Source organism: Electrona antarctica (assembly GCF_951216825.1).
Source record: "Electrona antarctica genome assembly, chromosome: 3".
Taxonomy (NCBI): domain Eukaryota; kingdom Metazoa; phylum Chordata; class Actinopteri; order Myctophiformes; family Myctophidae; genus Electrona; species Electrona antarctica.
Window position 1 is genome coordinate 28,327,581 of NC_136808.1, and position 22,421 is coordinate 28,350,001.

Consider the following 22,421-nt stretch of genomic DNA (forward strand, 5'->3'; position numbering starts at 1 on the left):
GAATGCTAGCGTACCTATTCTGTGGTGGTGGTGGTGGTTAACATTTGGTGAAAATAGCAGATGCAGATCTATAAACTCACAATGCGTTGCAAGTGAGTTTGTTGGGGAAGCCACTAGTCAACTAAGTACAGTCAGGGTATGTAGGGACAAGTGGTCAATAGCAAACGTTTGCTTAATTGTCAGGATTTGGCATGGATTACTGACATTGTGCTGTGATCCACAAGTCAAACAATAACAAAAGTACTATCCAGGTACACACTCACTTCACTTCATGTTGTGTGTTAGTTCACCACAAAAACTCAGTGGAATTGCACTGTATATCCGATTTGTTGACTAAAACTGTTGTAATATCACACTATTGGTGCACCCAGAGCGGAACATACTAGAGGAAGTAATCTCAATATTGCATTTTATTATATCCTTCTTTATCTGGGGTTTACTGTATATGTCTCAGTCTGTGTGTGTGTGTGGTTAGTCAGGCCAGTGGAATGCTCTTGCAGTGCCTTGGGGAGGGCGTGGGCTGCTGTTTGGTTTGCGGCTGCTCCAGGGGTGGAGGGGGTTAGACTGCCAGAGACAGCTCTGCCTCAACTTGGCCCTGGTTGTCTCACTATCTGCAGGGGAGCACACACACACACACACACACACACACACACACACACACACACACACACACACACACACACACACACACACACACACACACACACACACACACACACACACACACACACCAGACAACAAGCCTGCCTTTGTGCTCCAACCGGCCACTAGCACCTCTGCTACAAGCGCTTTGCTACAGATGGATGTGTGCGAGTATGGAAAACAGCTTGACTGGAACTACAAGGTTTCTTTAAGCAGAGGATGAGAGATTAGTATTAATCTGTCAGTGTAATGGGAGGGTCTTAATTCGCGGAGCGAAAAGATCAAAGCTGGTGGGATGAAATCATTGTACAAAGTTGTGGAACTGGAAGCCGGATCAGAGATTACCGATGACCCAGTGGTCCAGACTCAGAGTTGCTGTATAGTTGCACAACGCCAATTAACTAGGGCATGATGAGCAAGAGAAAGTGACTGTGATGATGTTCTGTGGAATGGCATGTCATTTTCATTATGCTGATGATTTTAATCGTATAAGCATTTGCATTTCAAATGTAATTTCAGAACATTCTCATCTTTATGGTTATTTTTGCAGACAGCTGGGGACGACCCAAATGCATGGTTAGGGTATACTATATACCACATTATACAGTGTGTCCCTGGTTTGACTCCCGGCTATTTGCTGTGTGTCACAGTGGCCTGCTTTCTTTACGCCATTGCTGACTGTCTGTCACTGTCAAAATAAACCAGGGACCATACAGTCTGGTTGCTAGTTTACCCATGCCCTCTTATAGCACACAATGTTTTTTTTCATCTAAATTATTGTGGGCCTGAATATGTCTAACCTGACTCCGCCAGATGGGGCAGAAGAGAGTACACTGGGTTCCCCCCTCGCTGCCCCATCTGTAATTATTTTTTGTTTTTAAAAAAAGGATATAAATATATAATATATAAAGAGGTGCAAATCAAATTTGGTGATCAGAATGCCTTAGCTAATATACGTAGGTAATGAAATTAATCTGTGTCATGGGAAAAGTCATGGTGTATTTGTTTTTTGTATTTATTTAGGTTTTACCATCAATCTGATAGAAAAAAGTCACACTTCCAATGTTGTACGTGGCACCACTAGATAGATAACTGACTTACTGGTAGAAAAACCCTTCACACAGGACCCTGGTACTGTTTGACTCAAAATGCAGCTGGTTATGACCCCCAGCCTTTACCTACCTTTTCAATCCAGACTACGGTCGTCTGGCTTCTCTGGCTGTCTGGCTGCTGGTCTCTAATTTCGCCTCAGAGACCCCCTCTCTGGTCCAGGGCAGCACACACTCCAGTCCTATGATATCACCTAGTTTTCTACTCCCACCCCCTTCCATCCACATCTTTTTTGTAAGGAAGGAAAGAGATATGTCTAATGGCTTTTCCAGAGAAGGGGAAGAGAGAGTGAGAAATGCTGTGCATGTTAGTGTGATATATTTCTAGATATATACAATAAGCTGCCTTGCTGCTGAAGTGCAATTAAATACCATTTTAAGCCAGTGCACAGTGCAAGTGAAAATGTAAACTTTATAGCGATGCTTGGTTGTACCAACTGGGCTTGAGAACGGAGTTGGACACTATTAATTAACTATTAAGATGTTTTATTTTTATGGCAATTACTGCTGTAGTCACTATTCAGACAGCAGCATTGGAGAGAGAGACTATTCAGACAGCAGCATTGGAGAGAGAGACTATTCAGACAGCAGCATTGGGGAGAGAGTCACTATTCAGAGCAGCATTGGAGAGAGAGACTATTCAGACAGCAGCATTGGGGAGAGAGTCACTATTCAGAGCAGCATTGGAGAGAGAGACTATTCAGACAGCAGCATTGGGGAGAGAGTCACTATTCAGAGCAGCATTGGAGAGAGAGACTATTCAGACAGCAGCATTGGGGAGAGAGTCACTATTCAGAGCAGCATTGGAGAGAGAGACTATTCAGACAGCAGCATTGGGGAGAGAGTCACTATTCAGAGCAGCATTGGAGAGAGAGACTATTCAGACAGCAGCATTGGGGAGAGAGTCACTATTCAGAGCAGCATTGGAGAGAGAGACTATTCAGACAGCAGCATTGGGGAGAGAGTCACTATTCAGAGCAGCATTGGAGAGAGAGCGAGAGGGTGGAAAGGAGGATTCACAGGTTCTCAGCAGGGAATCAAGCTGGACACAGATACTGGTTGAGCAACCAGTGTGCTGATAGTTGTCATATAGATGATGTTTCATAATAGAACTTTGTTGTCCAGACCCCAGTGTTGAGGAATGATCATCAGCCATTATGGGATAGATACTGTACCTCTTACAGTGACTCACACCCCGGATTTGGAGCCCAGACTCAAACTGTGCTATGCAGGGTTGAAATGTATGTGGTGTTGTCCAAATAAATACATTCTTTATTCTTTGTTACTAACAAAGTCTTAAATCAGACTTTGTTAGTAAATGATAATTTCATGAAAAAGGTGATTAACGATATTAACCCATTTAGGCCTGAGGCCGATTCTAAAAACGCCTCTATATCCTTTTTCTATATAGTTTTCTGAAAAACTTCAAATATTCATATAGCAGCATCAAACTTTTTACATTTTTGAATACTGTACATCTCTGGAGCAGCAAATCATTAGACAAAAGGAATGAGGCACTGGCGCAATGCCTGTTTTTTTTGTAAGGTCCTAGCTATGCTATCTGGAGGACTAACTTTTCAATGAGCATCTTCAGAAACAAAACGTTAGTCTTAATAGACCTGTAGTAATATGTGGAGCATCAGTCAGCCGTCTTCAGTTTGTTGGTGAAATGAATTGACCTCAGAGCTAAAAAACAAAACAAAAAAAACTCACACACAAATGAAGGCATCTGTCTCAGTTGTACCAGAAATATTCATGGTCAAAAGAAAAATGGTATTTCGGCATTAAAATGCCATTATCATGATGTTTATTGTTTACTGTGTTTTAGAGGGAGTTTAGGCCAAACACAGTAGTGTGGCTTATATCTGTAACTTTGAAACTCATACCAGTATTATTGTTACTTGAAATTACTGAAGGAAAATTACAGAAACATGTAACAATCACCTGCTTATTAAATGTATGGTGTTCTGAATGACTCCCCAGTAAATCCATCTTCAGAAATAAAGAATGACACTGAATAGAATAAGAGTATGTTGGTGAGATATCCATCAGTATCCGTGCGTCTTATCCCATTCACTAGGTGTGTAGGCATCAAACAAGGTTGCGCTAACCTAACGTCAGATATTTCACAATTCTTGTTGTGTTTACTTAGTATAGGGTTAAAACACGAGTAGCCGGGGGCCGCAAACTTTCGTAGCTGTGTCGTTGCAATTTTTACCCCGAAGAACGAAGAATCTATGTCCGAAACGTTGGTTTTAGTGTTAGTCTTGAATCGACAGCTAAGAGTGTGCAGCAACTCTTTCATGTTGTTCTGTTGGCCGGCACCTCTAAAAGGAATGGTGTGAGTGAGTGTGAGTTGCACCTCTATGAACTCTACTTAGTATCGTGTGCAAGGATTAAATAACAAGTACAGAATCAACAGAACAGCAGTTGATTCCTCTGCTGCTGGCAAGGGTCCATCTACTTCATCAAGTAGCGTTCTCAGCAACAACACAGCAAGTTGGTGTCACCCTCACTGGCCTCACATGTTCCGTTCAGTCCTCCAAAGTTTTGACATGAATACTTTGCAATCCAGTCCTTAAATTACAACACAGTTCGACACCTTGATCAGTTCATTAGTAAAGTTGAATATAGTGGCATACCAAACTGCACGTGTAGCGATGTTTATTAATTTGTACGAAAAGGGAAGAACTTCTCACATGGGAGGAATATTGTAGGTGGAGCTTTTGGAATGGCGGTGCGCAAAGTGTGCTGGTATTTGAAGCAGTCGAACACATTCCAGGTGACCATGACTGAATGTTAATGACTGCATTATGTTGTTTCCGGTCATAGGGCAGCAATTTAAAACATTAATGCACTTCCCCCCTACACATAGTGTTACTGTAACTTTGAGTAACTGCAGTTTCTTCCAGTGGTGAAATTTCATGACGTTAATATTGCGGACTTCCATGTAGTCTGGGGCCACATGAAGCATGATCTCTTTTCACTGCTTTATGATGGCCCTGCCAAAAGGGCAATAGACGTCATTACCATGGCTTTAGTGTTTTAGAAAGACAGCATCCTGCCACCAAAAAACAAAAGTTGTGCACTGCAGCCACAAATGGCAGCACGCAGCAGATAGACAGACTGGACAGTGGCCACCGAGTTTTATGAGAGGCACACATGGACCCATTCTAGCCCCCAGTCTCACTCGGTTTTGGAGGGGGCTGTCCGTATAGGGAGACAGACGGAGAGGGGGTGCCTTTTAGGATTGGGGGTGGGGGGTGCAGCCACAGACACTCTGAGCTGCTCTGAACTATTGAGACAGTCTGTCATCCCCTTTGTCCTGCAGCTCTGTGTCCCTTCCTTTATCTCTCGCCCTGCTTTGTCTATCCCCCACCCGCCTCTTTACATCTTATTTGTACATTTGTACTCACACACACACAATGTTCTACTTAAAACTGCACTAGACTAGACGTTCTGACGTTTGCATAGTCTTGGAACTCGTTTACCCTGTTTGCCTTTAAAGGTATTACTGTATATCATGATATAGACATTACGTTTGTTGTGTTCGTTTTTTCAGTGGGCTGACATACTAAATCGCATGCACACACACACACACACACACACACACACACACACACACACACACACACACACACACACACACACACACACACACACACACACACACACACACACACACACACACACACACACACACACACACACACACACACAGATCATGTGTGTGTTTGTGGCTGTGTGTGTGCAACAGCGCATGCCTCCAAGTGTTTGTTTAGCCCCCTGAGATAGCTGAAGCCCAGTCTGGGCTTGTCAGAGTCAGTTTTATGAGTCAACCTAACACACACACAGGCATATTTGCAGATATTGGAGTCTGACTCTGTTCCACACTCACTCACATAATCATCAGTTCTCAACCATCCTGAGTAATGTTAGAACCTGTTCCCTTTCCCAACACTCCTTTAAAACAGGATTCCCAGAGAGGTTGATATAAACACCTCAAGCATTGCATGTCATGTACTACTGAATCTTTTTTTCTGTGTCTCTCACTCTCACTCTCTCTCACACACACACACACACACACACACACACACACACACACACACACACACACACACACACACACACACACACACACACACACACACACACACACACACACACACACACACACACACACACACACACACACACACACACACAGTTGAGTGTGGATATGTTCGGTGGGGTGTCAGGTCAGCTTCTGCTTTGGAGCATGGAACACAATAGACAGACATTCACTTAATTTCCCCCGTAGCAAAAATCAATACCAATTTGGCCCATCCATTTTGGACATCAGTTCCACTCTGACCGTCATATGATGAGGGAACTGGAAGCCTGGAAGGGCCTCAGCTCCTCTCCCACACTGGAAAGAAATGGGCCAGAAATGAGCTGGTCGGTGGTTAGGTCACTAAGGAAGGCATTCGGCTAAGAGAGTTTTATCCAGACTCAGGCACTGGGGGGGAAAAAGCAATAGTGTAACTGTTACACTACTGTTACACTGTAACACAACGGATGGAGTCATTTTGGATCATAATTCTGTAACAATTCTCCCTTTAATTATTGCCAAATGACCCATCTATTGGTGGTGGGATCTTAATACAGTTCATACTGTAGTAGGGTGTATCTCCCTGTTTGGCCTATTTTGACAGAAGATTACAACTTATCAACTGAAAAGGGGTCAATGGGTGTTGAAATACATTATTGTTTTGTTGAATGAGCATACATTATGCTTACTTTGTTTCTACCTCTAAACTCCTTTCTCTGCTGCTCTGTAGAGGAGATGAAATAGTTGGCTTGGATTCTTGGAGGTCATGGTCTGGAACAGGCCTGAACAACCGATTTGGCCATCTCTGCCCTCCCAGCTTGTCAGTCAACGCACGCACGCACGCACGCACGCACGCACGCACGCACGCACGCACGCACGCACGCACGCACGCACGCACGCACACACACACACACACGCGCCAGCTCTGTAGGGTATTTGGGGTCAGTGTAACCCCCCCCCCCCCTGCTGCTTCCCCATGCTGCACATAGTTGAAGCACTCTAAATGCTCCTGAAGCATATTTGAGTTTGTCAGCTTGGGTAGGGCTACCGGCTCTCCTAACAATATTAAATGGGACGATACCCAAGCCAAGTTTAGCCACTACAGACTAGGGCTGGATGGGGATGGGAATGAATATGAATATGAATGTTTTTTTCTTGCCATGATGGCGTTTCCCAGAACTTCCATTCACCAACACTGTCATGTCATAAACCTCTGTAATAAAATGGATCGTTCTGACTGAAGAGACTAGCGCATAGTGTCTGGACATGTCTCTTTGATGTTATTGTTTTATGCGTTGCTGTTGTGATGCGTTGCTTCTCAAACAAATGTAAAAGGTGAATACGGTATGTGAATATTTAATGAATGTATGTTAATTTGCTGGCTCTGCTAGGAATGGACATGCTGCTTTTCATTACAGCAATATAAAACTATGCATCAATTTCTGGTGGAGAATTGATTCATTGTTGAAATCTGTTGCGGGGATGTCTTTAAGTGAATGAACCACTTTGGCTGAGTGCAAAATGTTCTTTAGCAACTTTCACTCTCAAACGCTTTCAGTGGAACATTGAAAAAGAGAAACACTAGAAGGGTGCAATTTAGGGAAATTACAAGTATTGTTGCCTACTTTGATCACACTGACGCCGTCGGGACCCGAGGAATCCACTGGGAGACATTGCGTTGTGGGGCCGAGCAATTTGGTGCTGATCGGATCCTGCGTTCATGATATAGGGCGTTTTTGTTTTTAAAAAATAGGCCCCTCAGGCTCCAATTACATTGTCACCTCACCCCTGAGATCATGTGTACGTACGAGGGGATTGATCACCCCAAAATTGCCTTTGCTGCTGTGTTGATTCCACCACTCTTTACATGTGATTCAAATTTGGGGTTAATTGGACGTTTTGTTCATTATTTTTTCTATCAAAATTCTGTGTGGTGCATTTTTATCACATGGATCTCTGGATCCATGTGATAAGATTTGGACAAGATCTGTAGGAGGAGGAACAATAAGTGTGTTTTGAATCAAATTCTAAATGTAAAATGTAAAATATAGTTAGACGCAAGGATATCGTAGGCCTCTGGACTGTGAACCTGAGAAAAATTGATTCACTAATCAATTAATATAAAACTATATAACACCGCTTAGCAAAATGCAAGCACAGCAATTTGACATATATCTTGTGTGAGTGCTGACAACTGTTGGAGGAGTAGCATGGCAAACTTTTGGGTTGCTGTGACAAGAATATGTGACAAGAATAATGGAATAAATATAAAATATGAATTATTTTGGCTGGTGGATCAACCGTTTTTTACTCCTTCTCTACCACGTCTCTGGACACAGTGATTTGCAAGTGTAGGCTGACTTTGACCAATTTGCCTTATTTTACTCGGCTATCAATCCGACCAATTCATTTCTAGATCAGGTGGCTTGGCTATATGGTTTAAATTTGTATCCCTGACATCATAAACTGAGCTCTAAATATCTAAATTTCAAAATGAACTGATTAACTACTAAAACCTGGGCCTGTACTTAGTTTACTGCATTCCCAAGGGTCTAAGATGCACAAGGGTTTGTCCGGATTATATGGGGCCTAGTTATGCTTAAATCATTACATTTCTTATTATTCAGATCGTATGACATAGTTGTGTTGTAAGTAAAAGTCAGCAAAAATGCAATCATGGGCTGCGAAATGTTTCTTTTCATAGCCTGGCCCTGAATGAGTGTCGGTTATATGCTTGCATCATTCATTTACAACTAAATAGCCTCCTCCCACTCACTTTTGAGAAAAGCACACTTTATGCACGCACAGCTTTGTCCGTGGTTCTGTTGACCAAGTCATAGATGTAGTCATAGTATGCGGAGTATGTGGAAGTGCTGTTTATCCCTGTGGTTTGTGCCCGTGATTCGTCACTGACTTTACCTCTTCGTTTTCAATGCAGCTTTTGCAGCTCCTGTTGTTTCCCTGATGCGATGGAGGTATGGTTTGTGTGTGTGTGTGTCTCACTCGGACACACGATATTCATGGGGAAACAACAACAACACGGACGTGTGGTGTTAGATGGCGGTGCGCAAGCTTCTAGTATATTACAAAGACAGTGAATGTACTATGTACATTTTAAATGCTATGCTTTTCCTGCAGGACACACAATGGTTGACCCAGATGGCATATAGCACCAGTGAGCCCTCACCAGTTGGCCAGTAGAATGTCTAGCCAACTTGCTTTCATCTGAGCACTGACATTTGTCCTTCCAAAGGGCTTTAGCCTAAGCCGTTGACCCTTACTCTGTACTCACGTGTGCAGTGTGCACACACGTCTGTGGTCGCTGCCCCTCGTGCATGAAAAGAGGGATTTTATTTTAATGGTTTGGTGATTTCAAAGCCTGTACACAGCAATCGGTCTCCATCTCCAGTGTCTACCCACTATTCATTACTATCCTGTATTCCAAGTCATTACTACAACTGTACTCCAATCAGTCTTCATATTAATATATTGCTTTATTGGATGTGTCCGTATGCTTTTCTTAATCCCACAATGATACTACTGTACGTGTTCGCAGTTATTTCCAGTATGCAACTTCTTCTTTTTGAAACTTCCTGTTATGAAAGTGGTAATCCCATCAACACCTCTATTTTTAGAACCCCCCCACCCCCCAATAACACACAGTGACCGAGCCCTTGACTGTTAGCAGTAACACAATTACACTCACCCACGCTCAGTATCTCATGTCTTAAAGGGTATGTCAAATGGGTGGCTACTGTCTGAGTATATAGTACTAGTACGATGTCAAGATATGATCATCGGTTATATGTGTTAATGAACCACATTCTTGATTCCTCCGGAATTGAGGATAAACAAAGTTGTCTAAATTCAATTGAATGAATTTCCCTGCACATTCCTGTCTCCCAGGTCTCTGGATGGCCGGCTGCAGGTGTCCCACAGAAAGGGCCTGCCCCATGTCATCTACTGCCGCCTGTGGCGCTGGCCCGACCTGCAGTCGCACCACGAGCTGCGGGCGGTGGAGCTGTGCGAATACGCCTTCCACACCAAGAAGGACGAGGTGTGCGTCAACCCCTACCACTACCAGAGGGTGGAGACCCCAGGTATACAGCCACTTCAGTACCTTTCCCACTCTGACTTTTATTTAGTCGTTTCCCAGTCCATGCACATTCGTAAGGCCATTGGTAAACCACATGAACCCTAGCATCCCTTTTCTGGAAATGTCATAATAGGTGACCAATGACATTTGTAGTGTTGTGAACTTGTAGATGGGATATGTTCGGCAAAGAGATTTGCAGTCGAGAGAAATGAGTATAGACTGCTGAGAGACGCCAGTGTAGGGTTTAAGACTTAAACCCTACACTGGCGTCTCTCAGCGGTCTATACTCGTTTCTATTCTGGATCTCGCCTTTTAACCACTTAAACTTTAAGTGGTTAAAAGGCTAGATCCAGAATTGAGTCTGTTTAGAGAAGTCCAGGCCCGTTTTAGGTGCTTTCCACACGAGAACGGCTCGGGCTGTTAGCCGCACAAGTTTGTAAACGATATAAAACTTTCCTGCGTCCACATTGCGGTTATGTTAATTATGCATGTAGTCCAGACGAGAGCGGTAGAGCTCCGCAACACCTCTGAATGTCAGATAATTGCTCGTTTAGATTGATTCCACCTGCTGCGCAGCACAGCGCTAAACATTGCACATAGGCTATACAAAAGTATAAAAAAAGAGCAATTGGAAACAGTGAAAACAGGCCGTTTATAGAGGAATATGGACAGTAAACAATGTGTTTATCCTACCTGGGTCAATGCAAAGCCGTTTTGAAGTTACACAAAGAATGTTTAATTTCCACCCAAGAAGACGAAGCACTTTGATGAGGTCCATGCATGCTGTGCAGTGTGCACTGCGCAGTCAGACCTGCCTGAGAGGAACAGAACGGTGGCTGTGCAAGCTCACTGCATGGCTGCAGATCGGCTAAGAGATTTATAGACATTAGGCCTATTTGCAAATATAAAATAGCTGTGAGTGATACTGGTGGTGGAAAGCCTGTGACGTGAGGTTAGTTTGGCGGGGGCGAGGGGACTATTGCATCACCGTTTCAGCAAATAGGCGGCATTCTCTGTACACATGGAGACGACAAAGTCGCGTCTCCAAACATTCCCACTCTGGAAGGTGGTTTCAAAATTAGCCGGTTAAGTCCCCCAAAACGCCATCTCCGTGTGACAGAAAGGGCAGATCGGCTAAATACCTCCCCGGGGTAACGCAGAATACGTCCTCGTCTGGATACCCTCTTAGTTTGCAAATTCTCGCATGTGATATTCTGGTTTGTGTGAGGCTCTGATGCGCTTGTTGTGTATGTACGTGCAATTGCAGTCTTGCCACCGGTGCTGGTGCCCAGACACACAGAGATCCCCAGCGAGTTCCCACCTCTGGATGACTACAGCCATTCGATCCCCGAGAACACCAACTTCCCAGCTGGCATTGAGCCCCAGAGCAACTACATACCAGGTACCAGCATAAACCGCAAAATCCAGAGTGTCCTATTTAGCACTCGGGATATTCCAGTGTACTTTCCTTTCAGGACAGCTTACTCAGACCTCAAGGCTCTCAAGAGTCAGAGCTGTCAGTCTGAGAAGACGTTCAACATAAAACATTTGCAGTGACAAGGTGAACGCTCAAGCACTCAGACACCTGGGACATTGAGTGATATAAACCTCTAGGCTACATCATGAGTCGCACAGCTCACCGAGAGTGCTTGCCTCTCCTCTCCTCTTCTATGCTCTGCCCTCCTTTAGTGGATCAGTATGAACCTTTTCTATATTCAGTTTTTCACAAAGGTCTGACACAGTCGCTATGCTTGCCTTGTACCAAACCCTAAATTATTTATTGTCAGTTTATTTTATACTTACGGTACACTGCTGGTCCTGTGTACGATGTGTAAGCATGTAAATGACAAATAAAATTAACCTAAATATACCCCACCTAATTTGTGATAATAGGTTCTTGGAAACTTGCTCCTCTTGATGGATCTATTGTGGCTATATGGAGCATTTGATTGATTACATATATCTTAGTCTATGAACAGGTTGAAAAGTATCTTGCCACTAATAAATTATTGTACAAGTTCCAATCTGGCTTCAGAACATCCCACTCCACTGACACATGCCTTCTCTATTTGAGCAACCACATCAAACAAGAGGTGGACGCTGGCAAATACTGCGGCATGGTCATGCTGGACCTCCAAAAGGCTTTTGACACCGTGAACCACTCCATACTGGTTAACAAGCTAAAAGCAATTGGTTTCGATAGCACATCAGTGAGCTGGATGCAATCCTACCTGGAGGGGAGAGAACAGATGGTGTCCCCCCCCCTCCCAGTGAGCTGTGGCGTTCCACAAGGAAGCATACTAGGGCCTCTACTGTTCCTAATATATGTAAACGACATGACTTCAGCTTGTGACTGCAACTTGTTCCTGTTCGCAGATGACACTGCTGGTCTCGGACAGGGACAAACTGCAGGTTGAAAATGCCCTCAGCTCTGAACTCGGTAGAATCTGCACCTGGCTCGCTGATAACAAACTATCTTTACACCTGGGATCTAATAGTAATCTCAGCAAGGCAAATGGCTTCTTGGTTAGAGTGGGTGACAATGTTATCACACGTAAAGATGAAATTACCTACCTAGGTTCCATCCTGGAGGCTAATCTTTCCGGTGATAAAATGGCCACCAACGTAATCAAAAAAGTCAACCAAAGAACAAGATTCCTTTACAGGATCTCCTCACTGGTCGACAAAAACACCTTGAAGACCTTAACAGGAGCCCTTGTACAAGGCTTCTTTGACTATGCATGCACCTCCTGGTACCACAGCACCTCAAAGGCCCTTAAAACTAGGCTCCAGACCTCCCAAAACAAACTGGTCAGGCTCCTACTTGGCCTCACCCCCCGAACCCACCTCACCCCTGCCCACTTTGACAGACTGGCATGGCTTAGGGTCGGCGACAGAGTACAGCATCTTGCAATGGGTCTGGTCCACAAGATTCGATACTCCACCAAGATACCCATGTACCTGTGTAGATACTTCCTTAATGTTAACGAAGTCCACACCCACAACACCAGAGGGAGTGCAACGAACCATGTTCAACCCAGATTCGGCACAAACAAGGGACTAAATTCTTTTCGCTCCTATGCCACCAAAATGTGGAACACCCTACCAACAGTCATTAAGACATGCAAATCCCTTGACTCCTTCAAAACCGCTCTCAAAGGGCACCTACGGATGGCTGCAATTCGAAACTGGCCCCCGTAAAATCTGAATCCCCCACCACCGCCCCCCCCTTTTCCCCTCACTGTATATGTTTCTTTTCCCTTTTTACCTCCATTATGATGAATTCCTGTACTGTTCTTTGTCTATATAGAAGTGTCTATTTGTACGTCTCTTAATGTTTTGATGAATTGAACATGGTGGACCCTGTTGTAAACAAGTGTAATGCTTAATTGGGTCGTCCACTCACAGTTAACAGCCTTTGTATTGAGTTTGTGCTTGAAATGTACTGTAATTCTGCAAACTGTTAATACAATTTTCAATCAATCAATCAAAGCTGATTGTGCCATGGGTTTTGTTCAATGACCATAAGTACTTTGTATGTGTTCCAGAAACACCACCCCCAGGCTACCTCAGTGAAGATGGGGAGACCAGCGATCACCAGATGAACCACAGCATGGATACAGGCTCCCCTAGCTTGTCACCCAACCCTGTCTCCCCCACACATAACAGCATGGGTAAGGGGTGTGTGTGTGTGCGTGGGCGTGTGCGCACGTGCGCACTGTAGAATCCTCATTGTTAAAGTATACATTTGTAACTGAATGTTCAAATGTTTGTACGCAGTTGTACATTCTCTGAGAATGTTAAAAAAGTAACATTGAACATTTTACTCTGGGTTTGGCGTTGTCACAGGAGACCAAAAATTGTGTGCTTGAGCATTCCTGTGTGTAGTACATGGTACATATGTTCAGAGTGTGTGCGTGGGTGCACATTTCCACATTTGACCTAAGTTAACCACCTTCCTAGTCCTACTTTCTTCTACACTGCTGTCTGCCTTCTACCCTACTTAGTAAACTGGCCATGAGTTGTCAATACTTGTGCTCTTTTTTCCCTCTACACCAAGTCCCTTTGCCAAAAAGAGACGATCTACAAGCTCACAATGTGCTGCGTTGTGAGCTTATAGATCGGCTATTTTGGGTGAATGTTCCCCGCAGAATAGGGATGTTGGGGTTCAAGTGGTTAACTGGCGACTCGAGTGATCCACTGCCACCTATGCATACCCTCCCTCTCTCCTTTTCTGAGGAACATACTCCATTTTTGTAATGGTGGGAAGCTGTGGGTGAAAGAACCCATTGTCTTCCCTCCTCCCTGCTCTCTTTCCGAACGGGGACAAGACACCAGTCAGCCCACACTAACATCAATAATAATATCCTCCGCTTATTGTATCAGAACGGAAAATCACCGGGGGTCTTCACCGCTAAGCAACCGAGTGAAATAATAAATAGCAGCTTCACATGGCTCTGCTGTCCATGGAGCCCAGAACTGGACTTCAAAGCCAAGGACAGAATGTTTAAACCTTTTTTTTTTTTTTTTTACCAGAACCAGTGTTGAATTTACTGAAAGCTATTATGGATAAGCATGTAATTTGACAATTTTTGGCTCTAGTGTCCCTCTAGTGAGGGTTGAGTTTCCACATTTTGTCTCATTTGGCTTCTGGGAAACTGGGTGTATGGGTTTGACATTTTGTGACGTAAACGTCTTCTGTTTTCTTTGAGTTTTTTTCAGCTCTCCATTTCACCCCCTTTTTTTTCCTCTAGCTTCCCATTTTTCCTTCTTTCCTCTCCACAGCTGTCTATATTCATGCTCCTTTTCCCTCTTTGCTTTTTAAAGCCCAAACAATGCCAGATCTTTGGGTTTGTCAGAGACTGAGTAGGCCAGAGATAGATGGAGTTTCTTTAAAATACTGTATTCTTCTTATTTCTTTCCCGTATACTAAATTAAAACATTTAACAAATACTGGGGTGGACCCACAAATTTGGGGCAGAGGTTCATCGTTGGCATCCAGGGAGTGATCCTGTTCTGTCAAATAGAGTTGAGTTTTTTCTTGCGTAGCCGGGTGATCTTTTCCCTTTTTACCTCCTTACATGATTTCCTGTTTTTTATATAGAAGTGTATATTTCTACGTCTCTAAATGTTCTGATAGGTAGGTTTTCTCTGCTGTTACAGCCCATACATTGAATTTAGATTACCCCAGATGATGGGTAGGCAGATCTCTTGTTGTCTGGCTGTGTAAGATCATAGTTGAGTTGGCCACACTTCATCCATGTGACCTGGTAACCAAGCAGGATTCTCTTCCCTTCAGATCTGCAGCCTGTGACGTACTGTGAACCGGCCTTCTGGTGCTCCATTTCGTACTATGAGCTGAACCAGCGGGTGGGAGAGACCTTCCATGCTTCACAGCCCTCACTGACGGTGGACGGCTTCACAGACCCCTCAAACTCTGAGCGCTTCTGCCTGGGTCTGCTGTCCAACGTCAACCGCAATGCAGCTGTGGAGCTCACACGCAGACACATTGGTAAGTCTCGTCACCTCAATGAAACGATTATCATTTAATATAGACTAGAGACAATACAGGTTGCGAATACAAGCGGCCGGTTTTCTTCGACGGGTGGCTGGCATCTCCCTTAGAGATAGGGTGAGAAGTTCAGTCACACGAGAGAGACTCGGAGTAGAACCGCTGCTCCTTCACCTGGAAAGGAGCCAGCTTAGGTGGTTCGGGCATCTGGTTAGGATGCCTCTCGGGCGTCTCCCTAGGGAGGTCCTCGACGCACGTTCCACTGGGAGGAGACCCCGGGGCAGACCAAGGTGCAATACATCGACTCACTGGCCTTGGAACGTCTCGGAATCCCCCAGGAGGAAGTCACTAATGTTGCTCTGGAGAGGGAAGTCTGGAGCACTCTGGTGGAGCTGTTGCCCCCGCGACCCGACTACGGATAAGCGGTTGAAGATGGATGGATGGATGGATGGATGTATAGAGACAATACATGTCTATACAGATAGGTCATAAGCGCCCTACTTCAGTGTTCAAATCCCCACCTACTTTGGTTGGATAACCAAGGGTGCTTATTGTTATGGACACCATAACCAATGCATCTTCAAATGGAACTTAAGTATTAAGGGTCTGGATTATTTTCTCTTGAATATTTAAAAGTGATATATAAAAGGTTGCAGGGCAAAGTATGAATTAGCCCAAGCCCATACTCAATCTGCATAAATTCTTTGGTTTGTAATCACAGTGTGGTCTTTTACTTACTCCCTTATATATTCTTATATTCTGTGAACTAACTAACCCCTAATTGAGAGACAGGCACACAACAGGCCGGTAACAAAGCATTAACCTACCGAAAAACAACAATATAATTCCTGTTATCCTGTGTTATGGTGGTGATCTGATGGATCATTGTGTTGTGTCTCTGTTCCCTGGAGGCCGGGGAGTGCGGCTGTATTATATCGGAGGTGAGGTGTTTGCGGAGTGTCTTAGTGACAGTGCCATCTTTGTCCAAAGCCCCAACTGCAACCAGCGCTACGGCTGGCACCCTGCCACGGTCTGCAAGATCCCCCCAGGTATGTAGAGAGAGAGATTCTCTCACGCCTTGTGTGCTCTTTGGTTATATCCTTGCTGTCTAACACATTGGTTTTCAAAGTGGGGTTCCCATATTTAAGCTGTTTATTAGCATTTATTTTTGTGAATGGTCCTCGCAGGCTATTGGATCTGTAATCGTGGTTGCGGTCCCATAGCCCGGATGGACGGTGGTGGGTGGAATTGGCGGGTATGGACTGGTTAGGCTTAACAATTGTCTCTGGGCCGTTCCATTCAGGATGTAACCTGAAGATCTTCAACAACCAGGAATTTGCCGCACTGCTGGCCCAGTCGGTCAACCAGGGCTTTGAGGCCGTCTACCAGCTCACCAGGATGTGCACCATCCGCATGAGCTTCGTCAAGGGATGGGGAGCTGAGTACAGGTGAGCAACGCATCCATCAGTGAGTGGTAGCTGGCCATTAAGATTCACACTATCAAACTTGATCATCAAGTGTGCTATGACTTGATATCTTTTTCATATTCTACATTCTTTAGTTTAGACCTGAGGCTGATTCTAAAAAATGCCTTCTAAATCGATAGTTCCGACACGTTTTCGTGCCAAAAGGACCCCCAAAACGATATGTTAAAAAAATATCTAAATGATTAGTTTTCAAAAATAGCAGATGTACAAGCTCACAGCGTGTCACGAATCACGATGGTTGTAGATCTGCTATTTTTGAAAACCACTGTTATAAATCCTAATGCTGTCACATTTGCGTCACATTTGCTTCGTAGCTTCACGTCGCTGACTTCCATTGACAATGAAAGGTAGACTGTCGTTGCGTCTGCCCGTGCGAACGCAACAGAATCGAGTTTTATGAAAAACACATGATATGACTCAAATCTAAAATGACACGGATATTTTCCCAGTTTTAATGGTTAAGGTGTATAGCGTGATCTCTCTGCATGAATGGCAGCTGTCTCTATTATCTACAGTATGAGAGTTAACTGTCTCTATTATCTCAAACAGTATGAGAGTTAACTGTCTCTATTATCTCAAACAGTATGAGAGTTAACTGTCTCTATTATCTCAAACAGTATGAGAGTTAACTGCCAACTGCCAACAATATTAACCTGATAATCTCATTTATACTCCAGTGTTAATTTTGTTGCCTAAGACTAAAAGACTGAGATTTTGATATTTAGTCGACTAAGACTAGACTAAGACTAAACAATTTCAGATGACTAAAACTGAATGGTGTTATTCAAAAGACTAAGACTGAAGTATTAAAAGAGCAGTGGGTCATCATGATTATAGAGTGGAGAACGTTGGTGTGTGTTATGAACTACCACTACCCACCCCGGTTAAGAGGGTACAGCCTTATGTGTCCAGTGGCAGCTCTTTTGTTTGAGATCAGAAGTTCACCAGACAACAGAGACCAACACGGACCATGAATCTCATAGCAAAGTCTCCAGCCACCCACTCTCTCTCCCAAGCATCTGCATGCACGCCACAGTATGTCACGCTGCCAAGACCCCATCGGCAGAACAGCCCTAGCCTGGCCCAGCACAGGGCCAGTTCTTAAACAAACACACATGTGCTGTGTCAAAGAGAGATGTCAGACTTTCCCCCACCGCTCCCCCACCCTCTTTTCCACCCAGCGTGACTCACCTGATAGTAGCAAACAAGAGGACGGGAGAGAGAAAATGGCGTGTGCGTGCGTGCATGTGCGCAAGCTTCTGTCCTCGTCTCTCACAATCTGTCTATTTTTTTCACTCTGTCCCTTTGCCTACCCGTTGCATCATTTTGTTTTATATTCCTTTTATATATATATGACTCCTTCAAGCATATCTCTTTGACCTGAAGTATAATTTAATCATCTAGTGCCTTTCTGCCTCTGTGTTGGAGTAGTTCGTTTTCACATCATGCTCACTTGAGAGGGAACATGAAAATAATTGCCACTCACCAGGTGCAAAGAAACCATCCAATTATATTCCTTCTCTATTACGCTGTTTTTTGTTTTCACTCAAACGCTTTGGATGGGCAATTATAAATACTGTGCTGCCCATGATCTCATCTGCTGGGGAATCATGCTAAGTTGCTTTACTTGGAGATGTCAGTGGTACTTTGTGGTTCTGTTTTAAATGCTTAAAGAGTTTGGAATAAAGAAAGTGATTTCTACATTTTTAAATCTTTTTTTTCCCTGTCTCTTTCTAGACCACATGATTTCACTTTTTTGCTTTAGATGCATGCATGTACCTTTTTATTCGCTGCATGTGACTCTCCCACCTTTCCTGTCTCTTTCTACACTGACTTATCGAAATAAAGCAGAAATATCCATAAAAGAAGAAAATATGCCACTTGGGCTACTGCTCTCTCACACCACTACCTAGTCAGTCTGCTGGCATCTGTCACTATCTTGAATACATTTTAAAAAGATGATGTGGTTGTTAAAGAGGCGTGTGGTTTTGAAACCTGTTCGGTCGGTGCTGTAGACAAAATTGAAAGTAAGATTAAGAGAAATAGTTTGAGGGAGAAACTGGTTCTCAGTACAAAGAGGGGGGCGTGTTTCTTTGTTGTTGTGACTATTGAACCATGTGTTCTCTCGCCTCATGTCCCAGGCGGCAGACGGTGACCAGCACCCCCTGCTGGATTGAGCTGCACCTCAACGGCCCCCTGCAGTGGCTCGACAAGGTGCTCACACAGATGGGCTCCCCCAGCATCCGCTGCTCCAGTGTGTCCTAGGGAAAAAGTTCCTCCACCCACTTCCACATCCACATCCCCCTATCGAGTAAACAGACTAAGAACTCAACTCACAAACTGGATACAGACACGAGCAGCTCCGCAAAGGTCTGGAGAGAAGATGAGCCCTTCAACTCTGCCAACAACCTCCATGTGCAACTTAACGCCCTCTTACCCACCGACTGTTGGTAGCACTTTTTATATACATGTTGTTTGTGACAAAAGGGGACAAGTGCATTAAAGCAGAGCCATTAGTATGGTTTCCACATATGTATTCCCAATATATTTTTAATGGCAATTATGTTTTATATAAACTTGGCATTTAAGTGCCAAATACGCTGTAGCATGGGAGCAGTGTGATTTAAAAATTCAAGAGATTTTTCACTTTCTTTCTCTCCTCAAAGCTGTTTTCATGTTTCTTGTTTTTTGTACAGATGCTAAAAATGTGTAGTTGTTTTCCCCCAACTCTGATTTTTTTTAAGTATATAGGGTAATTTTGTATAGCATGTGTAAGATTGTTTTAAACACATTAGTGGAATTTGTTTCTCTTTTTGGGCATTTAATAGCTGTTCTGAAGAGGTTTTCAAATTGACCCAATGAGATGGATTGAAAATGTACGAATTACTGGAAAACAAAACGTACTCTTCAGTCATCACTTATGAGTGGTGCTTGAAATGAGGGAAGCTGCAAGCATTGAAGGACACTTTAAGGTGCTCATTTATATTTGTTTCTTAGAGATAAGATATTGCCAATTACACAGGTGTATGAAAGAAGGCAACCAAGTGCCAAAGGAACAGTTGAGTTCATTTGACCAGCTGCTGTGGACTTGTAAAGTACAGTACCTGCCCACCAATTCCCACTCAAGCCTGATTTAGAGCATGGTCGCCTCGCATGTGCGAATGACCTTCACATGCCGAGGCAAAATCCATATTTTGCCATGCTGAATGTGGGTAGTGCAGAATGTGATGCACATGGAAATTAATTTGTGAGCAACTTGACATTTGAGTAGTGGATTGGTTTGTTGGTCACACATGAGTCACCAAAGTTGAAATCCACGTGAAGCAGAAGATGCAAATTTGCTTCGCCATGGGGAGCATTGCACCCCTTCGCACTAATAGAATGGAAGTGAACAGGAGGCGAATAATATAATATTGAATTTGTGCATGTCTGACCGTACCTTTTCTGCTTCGGCAGCCAAGTGTTATGCGACTAAATTATAAAACAACGTTTTAATCTATTATATTGTCACATCTGCCTGCCAGTGGCATAGTTGATTATGCTGTGGATTTGAACTGTGGCCAGATGTCTCTATGTCTGAGTGAGTAGTCTTGATAGTTCAGGGTAGAGCTCAGGAAGGAGATATTGTTTTTACTTCAGGTTATACAGCAATTCACAATGACATCATACAGTATAACATCACAAAGCGGATATGCCTGTTCATTCCGCTGATATTACATAATGTATCAATATGATCAGGTGATAATGGAACATAGCTGTACTAGTGCTCGCCTCTTGTGATACTGATATCCTGTAGTGAGTACAGGAGTGCTTTGCCAATTTGCAATCTGTGCTGTGTTTTCAAGTAGTATGGTATTTAACGATACACCTACAGCAGACATTTACCGCACACTAGCAGGCCCCACATAGTTCTGGAAAACATTTTATTTAACATAACATAACATTCAGTCAGCCACATCATGTGCGTGTCCTACAGAAGCAGGATTCCTTTCAGCATTCTGTAACATATCGCCATTATTTTCATTGTCATTGTCATTGATGATCGACTTTTTAAGCACTCAGGTTCTGAAAAACAAGCTCAATTGTGTACATGGCTCACTACGAGGGACAGTGGTGTGTTTATTTTCCATGAGTTTTTAGATTGTGGAGTCTATTTTGCTACCCGTTATTTTTGTAGGACTTGAAGGGGGATAACATACTGGATGGTATCTGCCCCCAGTGTTAAGCAACACAACACATACTGCAGGCAGATCTGGGGTCTGATCTTGTATTTTTCTATATGTGAGGCCGTTTTGATCTACGTTGTTCTTCTTTTTTACAAAGGGAAATGTTTAAAATGGGTATATGTACATTATAGTAATTCTACCCATCATTTTTAATTGCATGTAAGTATATACATGTTTTTAGGCTAACATGTCCTTTATACGGTTAATGGTTTTGGCAGCAAATGAACAAAAGGGAGGAAGCAAGACTTTGATAAACATTTAAAGACCTATTGCTGTACAACATTGTTAGGTGAAGTATCACTTCTTAGTTCTTTAGTGACATGTTTAAAAACGTGTCTGACTGCAAATGGGATTCCTTCCAGTGCCCACCCCAAGTATTTAACATGACGGTGTCACAAAGTGGGTATTATGGTTACTATGATGTTATTGCTAGCCCAATGGTGCTAAGCTTTGACATTCTGCTTAGGTTTATTACTGTTTGACTATGATGACAGTAACCCTCAAAGTCTACTGCCGCATACGTACAGATAGTTTCAGAAAAAGTAGTATCTACCTATCTGAAACGAGAGTTATTTATGAAGATGTCCCAAGATTCTATGCGAGTAAACTTCTAAATCGCATTTCATTGGCCTTTTTTAATCCAATTGTCATTTCATTTATACAGTACAGAATATTTTGCAGGCAGTTTTTTTTTTTTTTTTTGTATTATATTCTTCAAATAATTGTATATTTTTTCTCTTTTGACTAAATTGACTGTAATTTGTGCATATTCGTTATGATTTGTGCTTTTGTGTTATGAATTGCTCTTTTAGATGTGTTCTGTATAAAAATGATATGCCCATAAATTGTTATTGTTATACATTGCATTTTTTGTTTGTTATTGTTGGTCTATAAATAAAATCCTATATCTTGTGGCGGTAACTGGAGTCAAGTTGTCAAGTTTCAAAGAAAATCTTCTTACACACACACACACACACACACACACACACACACACACACACACATTATTATATAATAATTACGGACCCACTGCAGACTAATTAAAACCACATCTGATTCTTCTGTTGCAGTTTGTCCCTGAATATTATGATGGCTTGCTTTGTTCAGACACTACAATGCTATAAGTAAATGTAAAGTGAGAATGAGCTGTGATAAACCTGCCCGTCAATGCAATACAAAAGAGATCATTCTTTTGCTGTTAAAATGAAGCTCATGAAAACAACTACTCGTCTAGCACATTTGTCTATCATCATCCACGC

General features: G+C 43.2%; 1 protein-coding gene across 1 annotated transcript in view; it reads left to right on the top strand.

The window, feature by feature from the left end:
• Nucleotides 1–22,083, top strand: part of smad3a (SMAD family member 3a) — a 31,890-nt gene extending 9,807 nt beyond the window's left edge. Inside the window, exons 2-8 of the mRNA XM_079497988.1 lie at nt 9,748–9,941; nt 11,205–11,339; nt 13,486–13,611; nt 15,237–15,449; nt 16,361–16,498; nt 16,753–16,897; nt 19,078–22,083. Of these exons, the coding sequence (XP_079354114.1) occupies nt 9,748–9,941; nt 11,205–11,339; nt 13,486–13,611; nt 15,237–15,449; nt 16,361–16,498; nt 16,753–16,897; nt 19,078–19,201 (1,075 nt within the window). The 3' untranslated portion in view covers nt 19,202–22,083. The remainder of the gene's footprint in view (nt 1–9,747; nt 9,942–11,204; nt 11,340–13,485; nt 13,612–15,236; nt 15,450–16,360; nt 16,499–16,752; nt 16,898–19,077) is intronic.
• Nucleotides 22,084–22,421: the final 338 nt, after the last annotated feature.